The sequence below is a fragment of the Camelus bactrianus genome, chromosome 28, assembly GCF_048773025.1.
Source record: "Camelus bactrianus isolate YW-2024 breed Bactrian camel chromosome 28, ASM4877302v1, whole genome shotgun sequence".
Classification (NCBI taxonomy): domain Eukaryota; kingdom Metazoa; phylum Chordata; class Mammalia; order Artiodactyla; family Camelidae; genus Camelus; species Camelus bactrianus.
In genome coordinates this window covers 17,797,449-17,815,918 of record NC_133566.1, presented here as the reverse complement: position 1 = coordinate 17,815,918, position 18,470 = coordinate 17,797,449, and the positions used below count along the sequence as shown (strand labels likewise).

Genomic DNA, 18,470 nt, shown 5'->3' with positions numbered 1-18,470 from the left:
GGGGGGAGGGCGTGACTTGGTGGTAAAGCACATGCTTAGCATGCATGAGGGCCAGGGTTCAATCCCTAGTACCTGTTAAAAAAATAAACAAACCAACCTAATTACCGCCACCCCCGGAAACAACAAAAAAAAAGCCAAGAAAAAGTATTTTAAAAAAAGAAACATAACAGGGAGGAGTGGAAAACTTTAAAAGCTAGAGAGCGGTTCTCATTTGTTGAGTCACACTCTCCTAAGAATGACAAACGGCTAACTGATCAGGATACGCTTCAAGTATGAACAAAAACCATGAGAACAAGTTTTCTAAAAACTGTAGGCTTTTTTATTCAGTTCAGAGGTAGACAGATGAACATGGAAGGCTGGCCCATTATTTAACTCACCCAAAGTTCATATTCCACTTCCTTCATCCATCCCACACTGCCAGAAATCTTAAAGAAATAACCAAGACGGCCAGAGGGATTTTTCTTCCTACTTCTTCTTAGCAATAACAGTCAACGAACTGCTTGCAAAGAAGTTACTACTAACTTAATTTTCACTGTGTCCAAAGAACCTCGTCCCTGTAAGAAGCTCCCACAAATGCCAAGAAAACCTGCCGCTACCGACGGGAGGGCAGACGACAAATGACTATTTTTCTAAGAGACTATGAGGGAAGCTTCAGTTATGGTTTCTGTTAAGTCCCTGTGCGTGTTCGGGCAGAAGCTGGTGAAGCCAACAAAGCAGAGCGCACTCCGTCAAAGGGCTCTGAATGGTCGTTTAAAAAAAAAAAATCACACGTGATCTTCAGAGACAACATTGTAACATAATGGAATTGAAGCCTGATACAAAAAGTAGAGAAGTATGTACAGGAATTCACAGCCCAGAAGGAAAGGGACGTCAAGAGGAACCCGTGGAAACCTGGCTGTTACACATCGCTAATTTTGAGACAAGTCATATTTAGCACAAAAGCAATTAATTATAGCACGAGGAGCGCTTCCCTCCCACAGCTCCCTAACTTTACAAAGACTCCTGTCGGTCTCCTGTAACACTGTCATCATTCTTCCAAGGAGCAGGAATGTCTAAGGTGGTCCCAAACATTGACCCGACTTTCATCTCAAACAGCTTCACGCTTTGAGGATGACATACTTGAAGACCGCCATGATAGCAGCACTGATCACGCCAGAGATGGGGACTGTGACAAACCAGGCCATGAAGATGTTGCGGAAGAGTCGCCAATCAACAGCCTTTTTGGATCGGAGCCAGCCGACGGACACAACAGAGCCCACCTACGGGGGAAAACGATCGAGGAAACTGGTTACTGAAGGGCCGGTGGCATTTTGCTAAACAGACACATGACCGCGTGCAGGTCAGGAGCCCGGCCGTTCCAGGGGAGCTGGTTTGTAACAGGTCAGGGAGCTTACTCACGGGAAGATGAAGGCAATATAAAACCCAGTCACTGAATCTGTGCTAACCGGGGAAAAATACAGTAGGAAAGGAAAACTTCCTTTTTCCTTTCTGAGCTGCTAGAATTTTTTTTGAATTTTTTGGGGGGGAGGTAATTAAGTTTATTTTATTTTTAATGGCAATAGTGAGGATTGAACCCAGGACCTCGTGCATGCTAGGCACACACTCTACCACTGAGCTATACCCTCCCCCAGCTACTGGAGCTTAAGGAACTAGATTAACAATAAACTGCTTTGGGGGGAGGGTATAGCTCCAGTGGCAGAGTGCGCACTGCCGTGGGTGCTCAGCTTGCACGAGGTCCTGGGTTTGATCTCCAGCACTTCTACTGAAAAAAATAATTAAATAAATAAACCTAATTACCGCCTCCCCCAAAACAAACAAAAAAATAAAATAAAATAAACTGCTTTAAGAGTGTAATCCTTTAGGGGGAAGGGTACAGCTCAAGTGGTAGAGCATATGTTTAGCATGCATGAGGGTCCTGGGCTCAATCCCCAGTACCTCCCTTAAAAATAAATAAACAATTACCTCCCCCTCAAAAAAAAAAAGATAAACTGCCCTTCAACAGTCCAACAAGCCTCACAGACTCATTAACTCTATATGAAAGGGCTTCTGCATCATTTGGAAAGAAAACATCACCTGCTTAAAGTAACAGACACAAGAAATTGCAAAATGTAATAAGCCTCTGCATTCTTAACAGTCACTCATCCTAAACATGTGAACTCATCAAGACTCCAACTGCGTAAAACTTCTTATACCAAAGTATCAAAGTGAAAACAAAACCAAAAAAGCCCTCCACGTATCCACTAGAACCATTGAAAAGATACGGGTCTGCGACATTACACTTACTTTACAATGTGTTGTACTGATGGGAAGGCCAATATTTGATGCAATTACTACCGTGAGGGCAGATGCCAGTTCAATACTGAAGCCACTGTAGACACAAAAAGATCACTTATCAGGAACGGAATTTAAATTTTAATAAGCCAGCACTACCTCAAAGTTAAGTAGTTCTGTGCTCTACCTAGTGGCAAACCTCCACTGACATCTTTAGTTTGCTTTAACTCCTGAAATGTACTTTAATTTAGGCCATGAGATTCCTCTTTTCCAAGGTTTGAGGTTTTAAGGTTTTCTAGAAGCCCATTATTAAGGTCTGTGCTTTTATTTTGAAGATTCTAATAAATTTTGAAGAATTTAGTAAAGACAAAGGCCAAATATATGTGGCTATTCGGTCATGGCCCACACTTCTCAGAAAAGTCACTCTGTTAAAGAGTCCACTGGAGTTGAATAAATATTTAACCAAAATTATGTTTAAGGGCCAGACACTAAGTAAAATCTAAAAAGTTCACACCAACACAGAGAATAGCATTAGGAACTTGCACAAACTTGGTGACTGTAACTAAAGCGTGATTTACGTGGTCACGCTGTGCAGTATCATATCTCTTTGGAAACGAGCATTAATTAACCTGAGCCCTGCTTTACCGCTTACCTAGATGGTGTGATTGGCGTCAGGTCCTTCCCCATGGTCTGGATAACTCTCCGTCCCCAAACCCACAGGCCAGTACAGATACCAACACCACCATAGAGCAGGAGCCATATGGGTGTCGCTACTTTTGTAGAAACATCTCCCGTGTCATAAACGAGATACAGAGCAACCAGAGGACCAATGGCGTTGCTGAAAGGAAAAAGAGGGCAAAGATGATTTTAGGCAGAACTAGACCTTGGCAAGATCCTACTTGTTAAATGACCTACTACGCTGTCTGAAGTTAAGCTTCCATTAGCAAACTGGTCAATAAATAAAAGGAACCCCCGCACACACAACAGAAGGAAACGAGAGCCCTTCTCAGGGGGAATGCCACACATTTGGTGGCCTGTCCTCCCTCCTACAGGCCACCTACAAGCTAATCTGGGGTTCCAATGAACAGTTTACAAATCACAAAACTAGGATTAACCTACAAATTCATTCTGTGGAGCAGTGATTACTACCAAAGAAGCGGATCCCATGTCAACAGACCAAAAGGCTTCCCCATGAAAGCTCTGTGTTGACATCATCTACAGGAACAGAGTTAAACATATTCTTTGTAATCTCTCGGAAGAAAAAAAGATTTCTTCCTGTTTTAAGTCATTAACTGCTACTTCCTCATCCTCTCTAGACTATTCAGTGTCCCACGGGTGGTGTGAGTACCATAGCCACAAGCAGAGCCTCATAAAAGGACGAGGTGGTATAAAAATAAAACACGCGATGCCAAGAATCGTAACTGACTGACCTGACGTCATTGCCACCATGGGCGAATGACCCAAAGCAGGCTGTGAGGATCTGCAGGAACTGGAAGAGGAGAGACACTTCAGGTTTGTCCTGGTCATACCACTCCTCGAGAGAGCTGCCACTGCCTTTTCTGTCCCCCAGACCCATCTCTGCCTTGACACTTATGTCGATCTCGGACGCCGAGTGAATGTCAGACACGGCGTTGCAGTAACTGGTGTAACTGTCCATTCGAATTCGCTTCTTGCTGTCCGTGTTCGGCCAGGTCAGCTTCTCCATCTCCTCCCCTTTCTGCTCGCCCTCTTTGGCACGGAAGGAGTCCAGGGGCATGCCGCAGATCGCCATGGTGTAGGAGGTGTAGCTGTTGTTGCGCCGCAGGGGTTTGTCGCCCGCGTCCCCCATGCAGTCGCCCACCTTGGCCAGGTGTAGCTTGTGGAGCAGCTCTTTGTACAAGCCAGAATCCTTGTGCACGGTGTGGTACTGATAGTGGCCGCTGGAGCTGATCTGGTTACTGACGGCTTGATTGAACTGAACCAGGTTCCCGTTAGGCAACTGCACTGTGCCTGGCCAAGACCAAAAGGTAACGGTCAACTCCAAGAGCACCAGGTCCAAACAACGAGCCACCCCGCAGCAGTGGTAACAAAGGGAACCCCGACTCCCCCCACCCGAGGGGAGCCCACTCACCGTTCATGGCACCATCTATGCTGGTCTCCTCCTTCAGGTCCACGCTCGGAAGCCTCTCCCGCTCTGGGGCTTCCTCCAAGTCTCCAAGTTTGAAGGAGACCGTCCTCTCCTCCACCACAGCCCGGAGGGGTACCGGGGCAGACCCGACCTCAGAAGCGGGGTTCCTGGCCTCGATGTCACTGACAGACAGCTTTGTTTCTTCATGGTCTTCTTTCAAGCTGTTCTTTTTTTCCATTAAGGGGCTTTCAGAAGGACTAGACTTGATCTCTCCTAGAAAAGAAGGATGTTTTGTTTGGTTTTGACCAAACTAACTCGTTCTAGATTTCTCCGTTCCCCCATCTCAAAGTAAGAACACAGGTCACCTTCAGCCAAAGTTCACGATACTTTTCCTGTCTGCCTCGTCATCTCTCTTACCTTTCATTTGGGTAGAAACCAGCAATGCAAATGCAGAACACCCTCTTATCAGGGGTTGCAAACTTTTTTATTGAAGACCCAGACAGTAAAATATTTTAGGCTCTGTGGGCTGTTGTGTATTTTTGTTTTTTATAACCCTTTACAAAGGTAAAAACCATTCTAGTTCCCTACTGACCCCCTCAGTAGTGGAAGGCAGCTCAGAGAGGGCTGACAGAGAACTGAAAGTCAGGCTGCACCTACTTCACGTTCTTTTTGTAAGAGGAATGCCCGCAAATTTCAGTCCCTGCATTCAAGCACAGTGACACAGCTCAATGCAGGCAACTAAAGACGACTGTTAACTCCCACCTCTACAAAACAAAGAGATGGGCCTTCTGGTTCTAAATTCCATGACCCGGTAGGAATGTTTTCTGCCTTTCATACCAATGCCCAGTCTGTTTACATGTTCACTGAGGCATCACAGTCAACCTACAGACCGGGACATAAAACATTAGCTAGACTTGTCTCATCGTCTCCCAGACGGGGGGGAAAAACGAGGTCACGAAGTCCTGAAGCCTCGTTCCCACTGAGCTGGGCCCGCAGACGGCTCAGAGGCCGCCCAGCAAGCTGCATGACGCAGCACTCTTCCCTGCGCCAATGCAGCCTGGGCGGCCCTCTGCTGCAAAGAGCAAGCTTAAATCACTACCGAGCATTTGCAGATGAAAACGACAGGGAAAGGGCATTTCAAGAGAGCCCAAGCACTCGGAAGGGAGTCCAAGATTAAATAAGACTGATACTAACCAAAATCCACGCGGGATTTGATTTCACTGCAATACTACGTGTAGTACTGGTCTAAGTGATTCCTTCACGACACCTGCAAGTGTCTACCTCTAGAACATCTGCTCCAGTTCTGAGAATTAACCAAGTCTCAAGTCAGATATATACATTAACATAGCTCTGAACACCTGAACCTAAAGTTATACACAGTAGTAGCTTTAATAAGTGTTTCCTGCGAAAATATTTTGTACCTACCTTTTATTTTTCATTAAGGTATATCCTCAATCCTTCCCAAGTGATCAAGGCACAATAAAAAAGATAGATTAAGTGCCTAGCCTGTCTGGCAGCCCACATCAAATGTCTTATGACTAGGTCTCAGATCATTTTAAGTCAGTAAAAACATATTTTGGACAATAAAACTACATCCTTATATTTCCATTTAAATTTTCTGGCTTTACCAGTCTATCCAAGTAGCAATTTTTATAGGCGGCCAAACAAAAATGCAAGCACAACATTACTAAGTTAAAATTTTCTGCTACTATTTGTTACTTACGTTCAATTTTTCTCTTCATCCTGGGACATACAAAGAACCAGACGATAAGGGCACAGAAAACTGCACATCCCACCGAGATGAGGATGGTACCCCACAGAGGAAGTTTGTCAAAGCCCAGCACTAGGAAATAAAATGGTGCATCTTGAAAACCCCAGGGCAACTGCCCCCTGCAAACATGTGTAAACCCTCCTGTGGGGACTCGGGTTCCCCAAGCCAGCCCATCACCCTTTCCAGCTGCTGCCGGCCTTAGGTCCACAGAATTTATGGTGCGAGCAGCTATAGCAGATCTGGGAGGAAAGTCTCATGGCATCTGAAAGCCCCACCAGTCTGGCCCACTGTAAACAGCTGCTAGACTGAAGTCTCCCCAGCTTCTTCACAGACTAGCCTTTTCCTTTTCTTTGCTTTAGAAGACAGCAAGGGTTACCACACTGAGGATCTGCAACTAGCTTTGAAAAAAAAAAAATGGAAGCGTTCCACTCCCCAGCCTCCAGATGGGAGCTGCCACACATTGTGTTTGCAGAGACTTTAGTCAAAAAAGGAAAGTGCCCCTGTCCTCACATTTCTCAGACTGATATAATTAACTCCCTGTGGAAGTTATCACACCCATTGTACTAATAAAATCCTTTAGAGTAAAGATTATCTCTTAGAATGCATTCTCAAAGTAAGATACAAAAAACTGGGACGTTATCAAAAGATAAGAACAGTTCAAAGGTCTGTCCTGCACAAAAGGACAACATGTAGTGGTAACTGCACTAACCAGCCACATCTTAGAGCCGTGCCTACTTCTCCCATGGCTCAGGGATCATTATATTAGTCATCCGGTTATCACTTAAATGCCAACAGGCTCCAAGCCACTAGACTATACTAACCATAGAGGCAAAGCACCAGAGAATCCTACTTAAGCCTGGAAGAGGTTATAATGATCCGTGGTTTACCCAAGAGCAGCTTGCTTACTTGTGCCTGTTTGCTTTATTTTGCTTATTAGGAATTGCTTATAAAATGGAAATTCAACTGCTCCTCAAAATGATTAATATTTAAAAATCAGATATAAATTGAGGTCCCTTCAAAGCTAAAGTTCTGTAGTGACTAAATCTTTCCATTTTAATTCTTGTTATCCATCCTAATGCCGTTAAGTCACACAAACTAAAATATACATGAAATTTAATCAATCTCTATCACAATTTAAATTTGTCTACGTTCCAAGTCAAAAAGGGGAAATGCAACTGGCTTTTCTTGTAAATGATCCACCAAAGGACAGGACAAAAATATCTGTGTTCTCTTTTCAAAAATGACTGAAAATCATTCTAATGTCACTGAACTAGGAGCTTCGCTGCTGCCACATGAAGCATCAGTGCTTACAGCCTCATGGAGAACTTTTTTAGGCATGAAGAACCCAATTTAAAACAGAATGGAAATGTGGCAGGCGAGCTTTGCTTTGCCTGTACCATTTGTTGAGGAGTCTGGTATCCCCTAAATAAGATCAATATTCTCATAGAGTTGTCTAATTTCTTTCCTGATTATTCCAAGAATAAAGACAAGGTTAAAAATACTTAGCTAACTCCATTTTTGGTCAGTGGCTTATTACTTCAGTGAGGTTTACGAAGCAAGTTACCATCCATTAGTTAGAAATGAAATCAATTTAGTGGGCCACAATGAGCATTTAAAAAAGCTAAAAAGAATCTTCGGAAGTACAAGTGCACAGCACAAAGTAAGGTTAAGTAGCTTCAAGACACTATTCCAGTTATCTTTCTTTCTCTCCCCCTCCCTCTCTATACACGTGTGTCCTGGGCAGCAATGTACAATGTATTTCTTCCAGCGCATCAAAACAGTCGAAAGATTGAAAGCCACTGACTTGAGAGGTCAAAGGCCACCAAGCCAAATGAATCTAGACAAAAACTAACTGATCAAGGCATGTGCTGACCTGTCTGACAAGTTACAGGTAATCAATCTTTTTCGGTTGCTAAATTAAACACGTACTGTCATAACTGAATCTGGGCTTTGCCTTCCTCCCAACATAAAAGTAATCAACATCTCAATCTTTATATTGTCACAAATTATTTTTCCTCTTAGCTGCATGAATTCTTCTTCCAAGTGTACTTAGAGCAGGTGTTAAACATCCCAGCTCTTCTCATTCAAGCAGATTCAGGAGATTAAATTTTAGTACTTAGAAACAAAAGTGGCTCCATTCGGGAGAGAAAAATCAGAGCATCCAGCAAACTAGTACTAAATGACCAATTACTGACGACCAAGTATGACTAATGACTCTTCAGTGGCCAGTCGTCCAGGTAAATACCAATTTCAGTATTTTTGAAATAGACAGGAGAGAGGGAGGGAGATCAAATTATTGGTGGATCCTGTGAAGACTAAAGAGTAAATGTCTGTAGTGATTTAGAATCTGAGCAGGTCTCTTTGGTTGAAAAACTATCTAGGTTAACTCAGCATACACTAGCCTGCAGCCTTCTGAAATGGGCGCAGGCCAGTCACCTTCTAGGAGATTTCAGCCCTGTAAAGCAAAAAGGGGTAAATTGGGCATTTAATGCAAGTTTTATAAACAACTTTAAATTCACATTTAAATATTTTGGTATGTACTTACAAGGTGCTCCAGTATACATGATGGAAAAGAGGTTTATCCCAATTGTGCAGGCATAGAACACTGGCAAAGCTCTCAAACCATTAGGAACTGGATCTGCCTGTAAAATATCATTAACATTAAGATCAATCCTATCTTAAAAGCTGTAAAGAAGTTAACCCATTTTCAAAGAACCTTTTATAAAAGGGCAGCTTCCGGGACTATAGTGCCAAGAACTAGGAGTTTCCAAGGCGAAATAGCGTCTTTCGACATTTGCTCCTGGAAGTCATCCCACCAAGGTCAATCTCGTCTTTTACATATATCTGAATGTAAGTTTATGTTTGGTTTTACCTTCTGCGGTTGGTTGGGTTTTTTTGCTGCTGTTATTTTTAACAAGGCTGCCTATTCTAGTGACTGGTGATGTTTGACCTTCCAGTGCTAAGGTACCTAGTGTCCAGATGTAAATCTGAGTACACATCTGAAGATGTACTACATACATCTGTAAGAGATGCCAAGAAACAGACTAAGAGATATTACAACATTTCTCACCTGACTTTATACCTGCATCTCTTAAAAATAAAACGGGCTGCAGAATACACCTGCAACGACCGTCTTATCTAGACATTTGATAAATAAGCCACAACTAATGATTGACCAAAGTGCTAAGATCAAAATCAATTGTACACTTGGCCACTCCCTCATTCACCAGACTGTGCCAAGAACTATTTCCGGCACTAAAATATGGGAATGACAAGACTAAGTTCCTGCTCTCACAGAGCTGACATCACATTCCAGTACAGAAGAATGCCATGAAAAAAAAAAGGATAAAGAGGCAGTGATGGAAGGAGGAGCACACTTTCATTGGGGTGGAGGGGGTCAAAGACTATCAGTGGAGCAAAGACACAAATAATGTGTTATGTCAACAAGCCATGAGCCATGTACACACCCAGGGGGAGAGAAGAGCACGCCACAGAGCAGGCTACCTGGAGGGCAGGATATCCCAGAGACTTCAGCAAGTGCAAAGCCCCTGGGGCCAAACACTTGAATTGTCTGAGGAACAGCAAGAAAGCCAGTGTGACTGGAGACAAGAGTTAGAGAGTGAGACACAGGTCTGAATATACAGGAAGGCTAAACTTTAAAGGTGTTGTTAGCCTAAAGGTTTAATGCAATCCTGGATCACAATCCGAGAGAAAATCTTGGGGAGGAAGAGACAGAGGGAAACAATCATCAATACATCGGGAACAGTGCGGTAATGGCTCAAGATCAATGAAATGGAAAGCAGAGGTTCCATTCCAAATCAGTCGAAACAGGCCCTCAGTGAAAACCACACTGAATTTTAGTGCTCTGTCCAGTTTGGTAGAATGCTACAGATAGGGAATTACCCAAAATAAAAATAGCCAATAAAACCCAAGCATCCCAGAATAACGTAATGATGTGGGTCATACCCCAAGGGTAGTCAGTAAGGACAGGAAACTGAGGGGTGTGTCCTTTTCTAAGAACTATCATCGTTATAAGAAATTCTCCAAGGAACCTAAGACGCCCCCTCACCCCCAAAATCAAAACCCATTAGAGTTCTAGACATTACGTGGGGACTTCCCTTTCCTCCAAACTCCTCTGTCACTCCCAAGAGGTACCAGGGCTAACATTTTTATGAAATGTTTACCACAATTTGACTTATCTAGCACACACTTAAAACTACCTGAAGGTAAATTTCTCATTATCCAGGCATGTGGGATGGGAAAAGGGTCTTCATAATCTCCCATTTTTCAACCAGAATAGCTCATTTTTTATATATTGGACATTCCATAAACTTTTGTCTGAAGAAAAAGGTTCCTCTGACTTGAAAAGATGCCCTAGATATATTTAATAATGTGATTCTTAACAGAAGGGAGAATGCTGAAGACCCATTTTCTTTGACTAGAACTTAAAACTCTCAACAGGTAATCTCCTTCCCCAGTCCTTGTTTATTCCAGTCCTTAAGGGAAGTACCTCGTCTCCACTGTTTTTTCCTACTAGACTATCCAGCACTGTTGGTATGTTCAGAAAATTGAACATATAAAAAAACAATTTTAACATTAATTTCCAAAATAGAATCTTTAATTGGGAAGTATCTTAATGGTCAAATATTCAGATTTTAATAGGCAGGACCCCAAAGGTTACCAGTCTAAAGATGTTTTCTTGAGATTTAAAACCTAACAGTAGCTAGAAATAGTCACACTCATTACCTAAAAATTCATGTTATTGATAGATTGGACAAAAGAGTATGCCGGTGGGGTGGAGATCCTCAAAGTCAGTATTGAATAGTTTTAAATACTATTCCAATCATTTTTTATCATACCCATCCTCACACCCAAGTATAAGAAGTTAATATATTTAACTTAAGCTCTCAGTAATTGGGGGTTAAATACGTGGCATGCATTCCCCAAAGGAGAGGTTCTGGGCACCTGAAACTTCCTCTCTGCACCCCAGAGCACCACCATTCCCCCTCCAGAAACGAAGTTTGTTTTGGCTTAAGACACCAAAGCCTCTCCAGAATCAGAACCACCTGTTTCCCAATAATCAACAAAGACCCAGTGTAAACCTTTAAGAGCAGGAACCCGTAAAGGGATCCTATTAATTCTCCCGGTTCTCTGGGAAGGAGCAAGTTGTTCGGCTCTAAAGATACTGAAAATTCTGATCTGTGAGTAGTCAGCCTCAAATTAAAGCATCATAGTATCACGGTCTACGGTTGAGGGGAGGGGGAGGGGAGGTGCTAATCACACTGGATCAATGCTAAATCATTGCTAAAGGAGACAATGTCAGACTTTGAGTCCATTAATATCAACAAACTGTTTACTCTCAAATTATACCAGGCTATAGAGGTTTTTAAGTTTCCAAAATGTTGCACTGCTATCTTTTGCCAGACTCAGGCCACGGTAAAAGATGACTGGGGAGTCACTTCACCAACCACAGAATTTCTATAGAAAAGAGGTACCAATCCTTCCTTAGAGAAGCTTAGAACGAGACCAAACAAGTGGGTCTGAACACATTCTTACACCTTGGGATTAAGTCACCTACCTGCCTTCACTCAGATTTCTACAGTTAGGAGCATTTTTAAGAACTTACAATGGGCAGTTAAGAGTCATTCACCTCAGGAAAAGGACAACTTTGTTTCCTGAGAAAAATACATTTATTCTTGCTGTAACTCAGTCCAATGACAACATCCCTTGTTGTCTACATTTATTTTAGAGCCGGCACCAGACTTCTTGATAAAAGAAATGCTATCGGGTCCCTCAAAAGGGATTTTCAAATAGACAGGAAATTAAAGGGCTTTCTGGAGATTGTTTTTTCTTCCCAAGAAAAAAAACAAAACAAAAATTACCCTTACTGGTTCCTTTTTACCTAGACTAAGACATTAGAGTCAAGTCGCTGTGAGAGGTAGAGTTCCCACCTAGAAGCTTGTCAACTGGTTGGGACAGGTTGTGTCAACCAACACTACAGAAATAGTAACTATGTAGAGACCCAAATGACTCCATTTTAACCAGCAGCTAAAGCCACCCGGAGATTGTGACTTGTTGAATCCCGCTTACAAATCAAACTGCCCTGCAAATGACAGTGTTGTTAAAGCAGTACTCTGCCGACAGCTAGAAAAAGCCACTTCAAATACATCTCAATTTCTCACTTCCAGACTCTTCCATTTCTGAGCACATCACAGTATTCATTTCATTTTTCCTTCCTAAATGTCTTTTTGGGTATTGAAAACGTGCTTCTTTCAGTGAACTCCACAACATACAAGGTGCAGAAATAAAGAATTTTTCTAACTTTCCAAGGCCATACATCTACATACCAATCACATTTTTAAGAATGCTATTACAGGTCACACCAGGGGGAGAAAAGGATTACCTTGCGGAGGATGAATGCACGAACAAGGAAGAATAAAATTCCAGACATAATACCAGAAAGCAGCGGAGAGATGAACCAGGACATCACTGGAATAGAACACAGGAAGGAAAAAGGTCAGCTCGTGAAAGTCAGGAATCAAAACACACTTTAAATTTTAGTTCTCCCTTTTCAAAACTTTAGTCCGTCTCTCCAACCTTATACCATATACTCCCACACACAACACAATGGTAACACAGGAAAAATAAAAAGCCATTTAGAATTAAACATACCGGTGAGGGCAAAAAAAATAAAGAATTAAACATACCAATTTTGATCAGCTCAGACCACTTGACACCCTCCTGCCCCTTTGCCACCAGGGAGAAGCCAATGGTTGCACCAACAATACAATGGGTTCCAGAAATGGGCAGCTTCAAAAACGAAGCCACCAGTTGCCACACAGCAGAACCTGAAAGACGTCAAGTTTCATTAAGCAAACGGCAAGATTCCATTATGTACGCAGTGCATCCTGAAGGAAATAACCTGAAAGGCGGTGCACAAGAATGAACTAACTACCCACGAGAGGGATTTGCTCACCCACCGTTATGGGGACAATACATAAGAACTCACCAAACATCGCACTGACGGAGCCGGCCATCAGCCGGTCCTGGGTCGTGTTGTACATCTCCACGTCAATTAAGCCCTTCCGGATCGTTTCGCTCACTTTGGCCCCCAGGAGGACCGAGCCCACCGTCTCAAAGATACTAGCTAGAATGCAGGCTTGCTTCAGGGTTACTACACCTGACCCCACGGCTGTACCAAACGAATTTGCTACATCATTGGCTCCCACGGAGAATGCCAAGACAAATGCAATAATGAAGCCCAGGATAAGCATCCATAGGTAGTCTACCAATGGACCAGAAGTACTGGTAATCAGCGTTGCCACGGTAGATGCCATTCTCTAGAGTAGTGGTTTTTTCAATTAATAGAATTACTGAGCGGTTTTCGAGATGTGTAAACAGAACGTGAGGTATCAAAATGCTATAATAAATAATATATATTATATAAAATTAAATACTGTAAACTACGGCACAGAAACCGAGCTGGGGAGTTACTGCTATACGCTGCGTATGGGCATCTCTTGTCTGGGGTGTCTTTGGCTCTGGAGGGCTAAAAGCACGGAGCAGAATTCCATGGCGGAGAAGAGAAAGGACGCAAGTTCATCCTAGGAAGGGGGGAGAAAATGACAATAGCGGCGCGCCCTTGGGGAGGGGGGCCCGTCCGGCACCCCGCGGGGCAACCCCCGGACTGGGGGCCCCCGGCCCTGCCCTCCACCCGCGATCCGCTATCTCCCGCCCCGCGCAGGACGCGCCGGGAGGTGGGCACGTGGCGCCGGGGACCTCCTGGGCCCGCGCGCGCCCAGTCCGGCCCCCGCCCCGCCGCGCGCGCCCTCCCCGCGAAAACCGGAAAAGGGCCGTTCCCGCGCGCGCCGCCCGGGGACCGCCAAAAAGGCCCGCGGGCGGGAGACCGGGCGGGCGGCCGGGCGGGAGGGCGGGGTGGAATGGGGTAGGGCGCGGTGGCGGGGAGAGAGACGGGCGGCGACGAAAGCAGAATCCCGCGGCTACCGGCACACCCGGCCACCCCCCGCGCCGCTGCGTCGGCGCCGGGCCCCGGGGAAAAGAAAGAGCCTTTCCAAGGTGGCGCCGCCACTCACCAGAGGAAACGAGGGGCCGAGCGGGAGGCGGGCAGTCCGGACTGCGGCGGCGCACTGGGTCCACGGACGCACGCACCTGCGGTCGGCGAGCACACGGCCCGGGGCGGAGGCTCTGGGGATGGCTCGGCGGGGCTGAAGACCCACCCGGGAGAAGCCGCGGGCGCCTCAGCAGCCGAGAAGGGCGAGCACGCAGCGCGCGCCGGCAGCCATCACTCTAGCGGCGCACGCCGCCGGCCGCTACTTATAGCCGGCGCCGCGCCCCGCGTGACCCGCCGCGCCTCGCGCCGGCCCGGGAGCCCCGCCCCCGGATGACGCAGCCCCCGGCAACCGGGCGCGCCCGGCCAGATGAGCCCGACCGCAGCTCTCATTGGCCCGACCCGCGCCGGCGGCCACGCCCCCAGGGGAGAGCTGGTCCACGTTAGGAGGGCCAGCCGCGTCCCTGCGGCCATGCCCTGACGTCTTGGCCAGTCTGGGGCGCGGGGGACCGAAACCCTGCCGCCAGAGGTCGTCAGGCCCGGTTACAGAAACCACGACCATGGTCATAGTTCCTCGCGAGCCCCCTTTTACAGAACTGGCCAGGCTTCTAGCCGCACTTTCAGCGCACTTGTGACCTGCAGCATCCGAAGCCACACCTGGCCAAGTTCCCCTCCTCCCGTCCTCCTGGTGACGCTGCGGGGGAGCTGGCGCCCTGGGGCTCGGATCCAGTCCTGGCACGTTGCTGCACCTGTGACTTGCCCTTGGCCAGACAGGCACTGTCCCTCGCGGGGAGGAGGAGGGAGGGAGAGGGCTCACGTGGTCACTTTGCTCCCGCAGTCATGCAGTTCGGTGAAAACTGTAAGACCGAGGAGTCACGAGAATCAGGTTGTCTCCCAGTTATGGCGCAGAGCCACAGGGTGGCTGTGGGTCATTAATTTTCCCGTGGCAGACCTGCGTTTTCTGCACTGCTTCGGATTCAAATCCTGACTCCTGCTTGCTGCAGTGTGTCACCTTGAGCGACTTAACAAATCTCTCTGACTGCGTTCTCAGGAATGTAAATTGGTAACAATCAGTACCTATCCGGTAGCGAGAATTTAAAAAGTTAACGTGTGTGAATGTGACTAGAACTCAGTAGGTGTTCAGTGAATGCTAATTTCCGTTTTGTTTCCGTTAGTATTACTGTTTTAGGTTGTAGAAAAGGATATAAGGGATGGTCTCTGCATCCCGGAAGCTTTCCTATTCTGAGGTTAATTGATTTCTGGTCTACATGGTATCTAATGTTTTGACATTAGTAAGATTTCCTCTGCACATTTGGGGGCATTTCATTACTCGGCTTAAGATCAAGACTAACCAGTCATGCCAACGGAGGGAGATTAAGGTCGTGGTCTCTTGTCAGGGTTGTAGTGAGATTAAACAATTCCGACCAGAAATACTTACCAGGCTTAGAATGTTCTGGAGCCCTCCCCACCTTTTGCCATCTCTAGCATCTGGACACAAAATAGCAGGACACTGTAAGTCATTGCTATGCCTGGGTCATGTATGGAGGCTTAAACTCCTCTTGAGTATCCTCTGACCTACCTAGAACATCTGGTGGAGTTATATGAGTAATTTACAAAGCTCTAAGTCCCAAGGTCATGTCCAAAAAAAAAAGAGAGTGTATGCCAGGAGCACTGACCCTTGAGTGCAATTCTAATGTAATTCTGGCACCTTAAATTGTACCCCTCCCTCCATCTTTACTTCATTTTAAGGTTATGAAAAAAAATAAAGGACTGGTCTGTTAAAGGCCCTTCGTGCTCTGCCACTTAAAACAGTAATTTTCAAAGTGGTTATTTGTAAGGCTCTTGCCTAGAACTTTTCCCAGTATGTTTTTTTCATTCTGTCTTTGGCGTACTTTTGCCGGTCTGTGGTGTTAGCCCTTTAAGTTGGCAAACACTTGCTGGACAACCTCTGTTGGAGGAGGTGGTGTAGCTATGGTGAATATTCATCAAGGTGAGAGACCACAGTCCAGGCCCTTTGGGGTGGCTTTGAGGGAAGTTCTGGGGCAGAGATTCAGAGGAAATTCCCTTTGTGACACATATGAATTCTGTAAACATCTTCAGGCTGTAGAAAGGTTTTACCCTTCCTCCTTATGGCAGCCCTCAGAGTTCCTCTGCCAACCCTGGGCTGAAAGGGGAGATGGGAGGCTGGGGTGGGACCTGGCCAGAGAAGATCAGTGGGTCTGGCCCTGAGACACCTGGACTTGCCTTGATTGAGATGTCTTCATCCTCCACTAGTGGAGGAGAGGTAGGGATCTCCCTGTGGAGAGAGTTACAGTGCTTTGAATATGGGAAGAAAGGGGGTATGAGGATTGCCAAGTCATACAGCTGGCACTGGTTGTGATCTTGTCACTGAACAGGAGGAAGAGGGCAGAGAGCCCAAGGATAATGTTCCTCTCTTAGAATCCAGGCGTTGGGACACCCACTCTAGGACCCCAGCAAGGCCGTTAAACACACAGACTGTTAACTACCTGCACTGCTACTCATTAGTCATGTGACCATGGCAAGTAAATTCTCTGCCTCAGTTTCCTCATCTGTAAAGTGGAGAGTTGAGAGTTGCTACTTCATAGGGCTGTTGTCAGGAGACTCAATCAATGTATGTGAAGCCCCTGGAGAAGGTGTCTGTGTCTAGTCCATGGCTGGTGTGATCTCCTCTCTTACTCCATTTAACAACTAGCTGAAGCCCTACTGTGCAGATAACACACGTCTCAAAGGAAGCTTGTGTCACGTGTCAGAGCTGCCATCTGGGCCAAGCTCTTTCAGACTTCTCCCGTTGCTGCTAAAGAATGGGGGGCCGGGGGTAGGGGGTATAGCTCAGTGGTAGAGTGTATGCTTAGCACTCATGAGGTCCTGGGTTCAATCCCCGGTACCTCCGTTAACAAGATACAAACAAACAAACAAGAATGAGGGAGCTGCAGGAAACAGGCCTGCTGCTGGGGACCTGGAGGTGGGGGGCTACAGTGTGAGGCTCAGGGCATGTGCATGGGCTTGCTGGCCTTGGAGTGAGAGGCCTGGGCCTCGCCCAGACACTGACTGTCCCCAAGACCTTTGGGGAGTCACTGTCTCTGGGCCCATGAGCCTAGCGGTCCCTCACCTACCCTCACCTCAAAGAGAATGGAACAAGACAGCCAGCCTGCCATGTGCTGCTGAACACCAACCTGGGTGCTGTGGATTTGGAGTTTTCTTGGAGACACTTCCACCCCTTACTAACTCAGTGGGTGGAGTTAAATTGCTAAGAGCTGAGAAAGCCGACCCAACAGGCCCTCCAGACCAGAGGGCAGGGAAATGCCTCTGAGGTCACCATTCACTGAGCAGGAAGTAAGCATCCTGGAAAGGGTCTGCCTGGAGGAGGCAGGGCTGCAGTGGGGAGTGGGAACATTGTGGAGCCAGACCAGGGTCCAAGGCAGGCAGTTTCAGAGGCCATCCGTTAGGACTTGGATGGGAGCAGTGAGGAGGAACATCCAAGGCAGAGAAGGTGGCAGCCTTTGAATAAAGCACCACCCCTTCCCCACCCTCCAACTCCCCTCCCCTCGGCTAAACGAGGCAGCAGTAATATCTACGATGTTTACTGTGCACCAGACACCAGTGCACGGGCTCTGCCTGCATTATCTCACGTGAAGCTCTCGATAAACCTCTCTTGACGTACTCTGACCTTACTTTACAGATGGAAACCAAGGCACAGACAATGCAGCCATAGTTAAACCAGTGAAGAACCCAACAAACTTGAGTCTGTAAATGCTTTTTCCCTGGCTATCAGTAAGTGCAGGGGCAAATACTATGCCCTGAGACAGTGACTCCTATTTGCACTTAAGTTAACACATTCATTTCCCCCTTTTTTCCTCTTTATTTGTATTGACTCTGTTGCTTTTACAGCCTGTATTTTAAGCCTTTCCAAACCCTGTTGGAATAGAAAAGGGAATTTCAAGGAGACCTGACTCCGAGATCGCCCCCATTTTCCCCAGAGGAAGAAGAGGCAGGAAGTCAAGGTACATGTTCTTCCCAGAAATAAAGTTTATACAGTGCCCTGACCAGGTTTTAGAGTTACTGCAAACTCTGTTCTCTTGAGATGTCACAAGAAAGGAAATCTGTCTTGTCAGTTCCTACAGAAATAGGTTTGAAATAATGCCTCAAGTAAGGACCACACATGGCCATCACCACCAGCAGTTTCCCACCTGCTGTTTCTCCAGACATTTCCTCACTCCCCATCAAACAGGACT

At 46.0% G+C, this 18,470-nt stretch overlaps 1 protein-coding gene across 2 annotated transcripts; it reads right to left on the bottom strand.

Annotated features, from left to right (window-relative positions):
• Window positions 1-296: 296 nt before the first annotated feature.
• Window positions 297-14,493, bottom strand: SLC20A1 (solute carrier family 20 member 1). Of its 2 annotated transcripts, XM_074354648.1 has the most exons (11): window positions 14,243-14,490; window positions 13,159-13,753; window positions 12,857-12,997; window positions 12,553-12,638; window positions 8,695-8,791; window positions 6,102-6,221; window positions 4,382-4,651; window positions 3,702-4,260; window positions 2,924-3,109; window positions 2,284-2,368; window positions 297-1,259 (listed from the first exon to the last, which is right to left on the bottom strand). In XM_074354648.1, exons 2-11 carry the CDS (start codon window positions 13,484-13,486, stop codon window positions 1,098-1,100), a joined length of 2,034 nt encoding a protein of 677 aa, XP_074210749.1. In that variant the 5' UTR covers window positions 13,487-13,753; window positions 14,243-14,490; the 3' UTR covers window positions 297-1,097. The 2 variants fall into 2 exon arrangements, with proteins under 2 accessions (XP_074210749.1, XP_074210750.1); XM_074354649.1 differs by lacking the exon at window positions 2,284-2,368 and having other exon boundaries at window positions 14,243-14,493.
• Window positions 14,494-18,470: the final 3,977 nt, after the last annotated feature.

Excerpts from the sequence above, each read along its gene's own strand:
- SLC20A1 (XM_074354648.1), bottom strand. The coding sequence starts at position 13,486 with ATGGCATCTACCGTGGCAACGCTGATTACCAGTACTTCTGGTCCATTG. Across the intron at positions 4,652-6,101 it reads GATGAAGAGAAAAATTGAAC|GAGAGATCAAGTCTAGTCCT; the intron begins GTAAGTAACAAA and ends CTTCTTTTCTAG. Across the intron at positions 2,369-2,923 it reads ACGCCAATCACACCATCTAG|TGGCTTCAGTATTGAACTGG; the intron begins GTAAGCGGTAAA and ends TTGTGTCTACAG.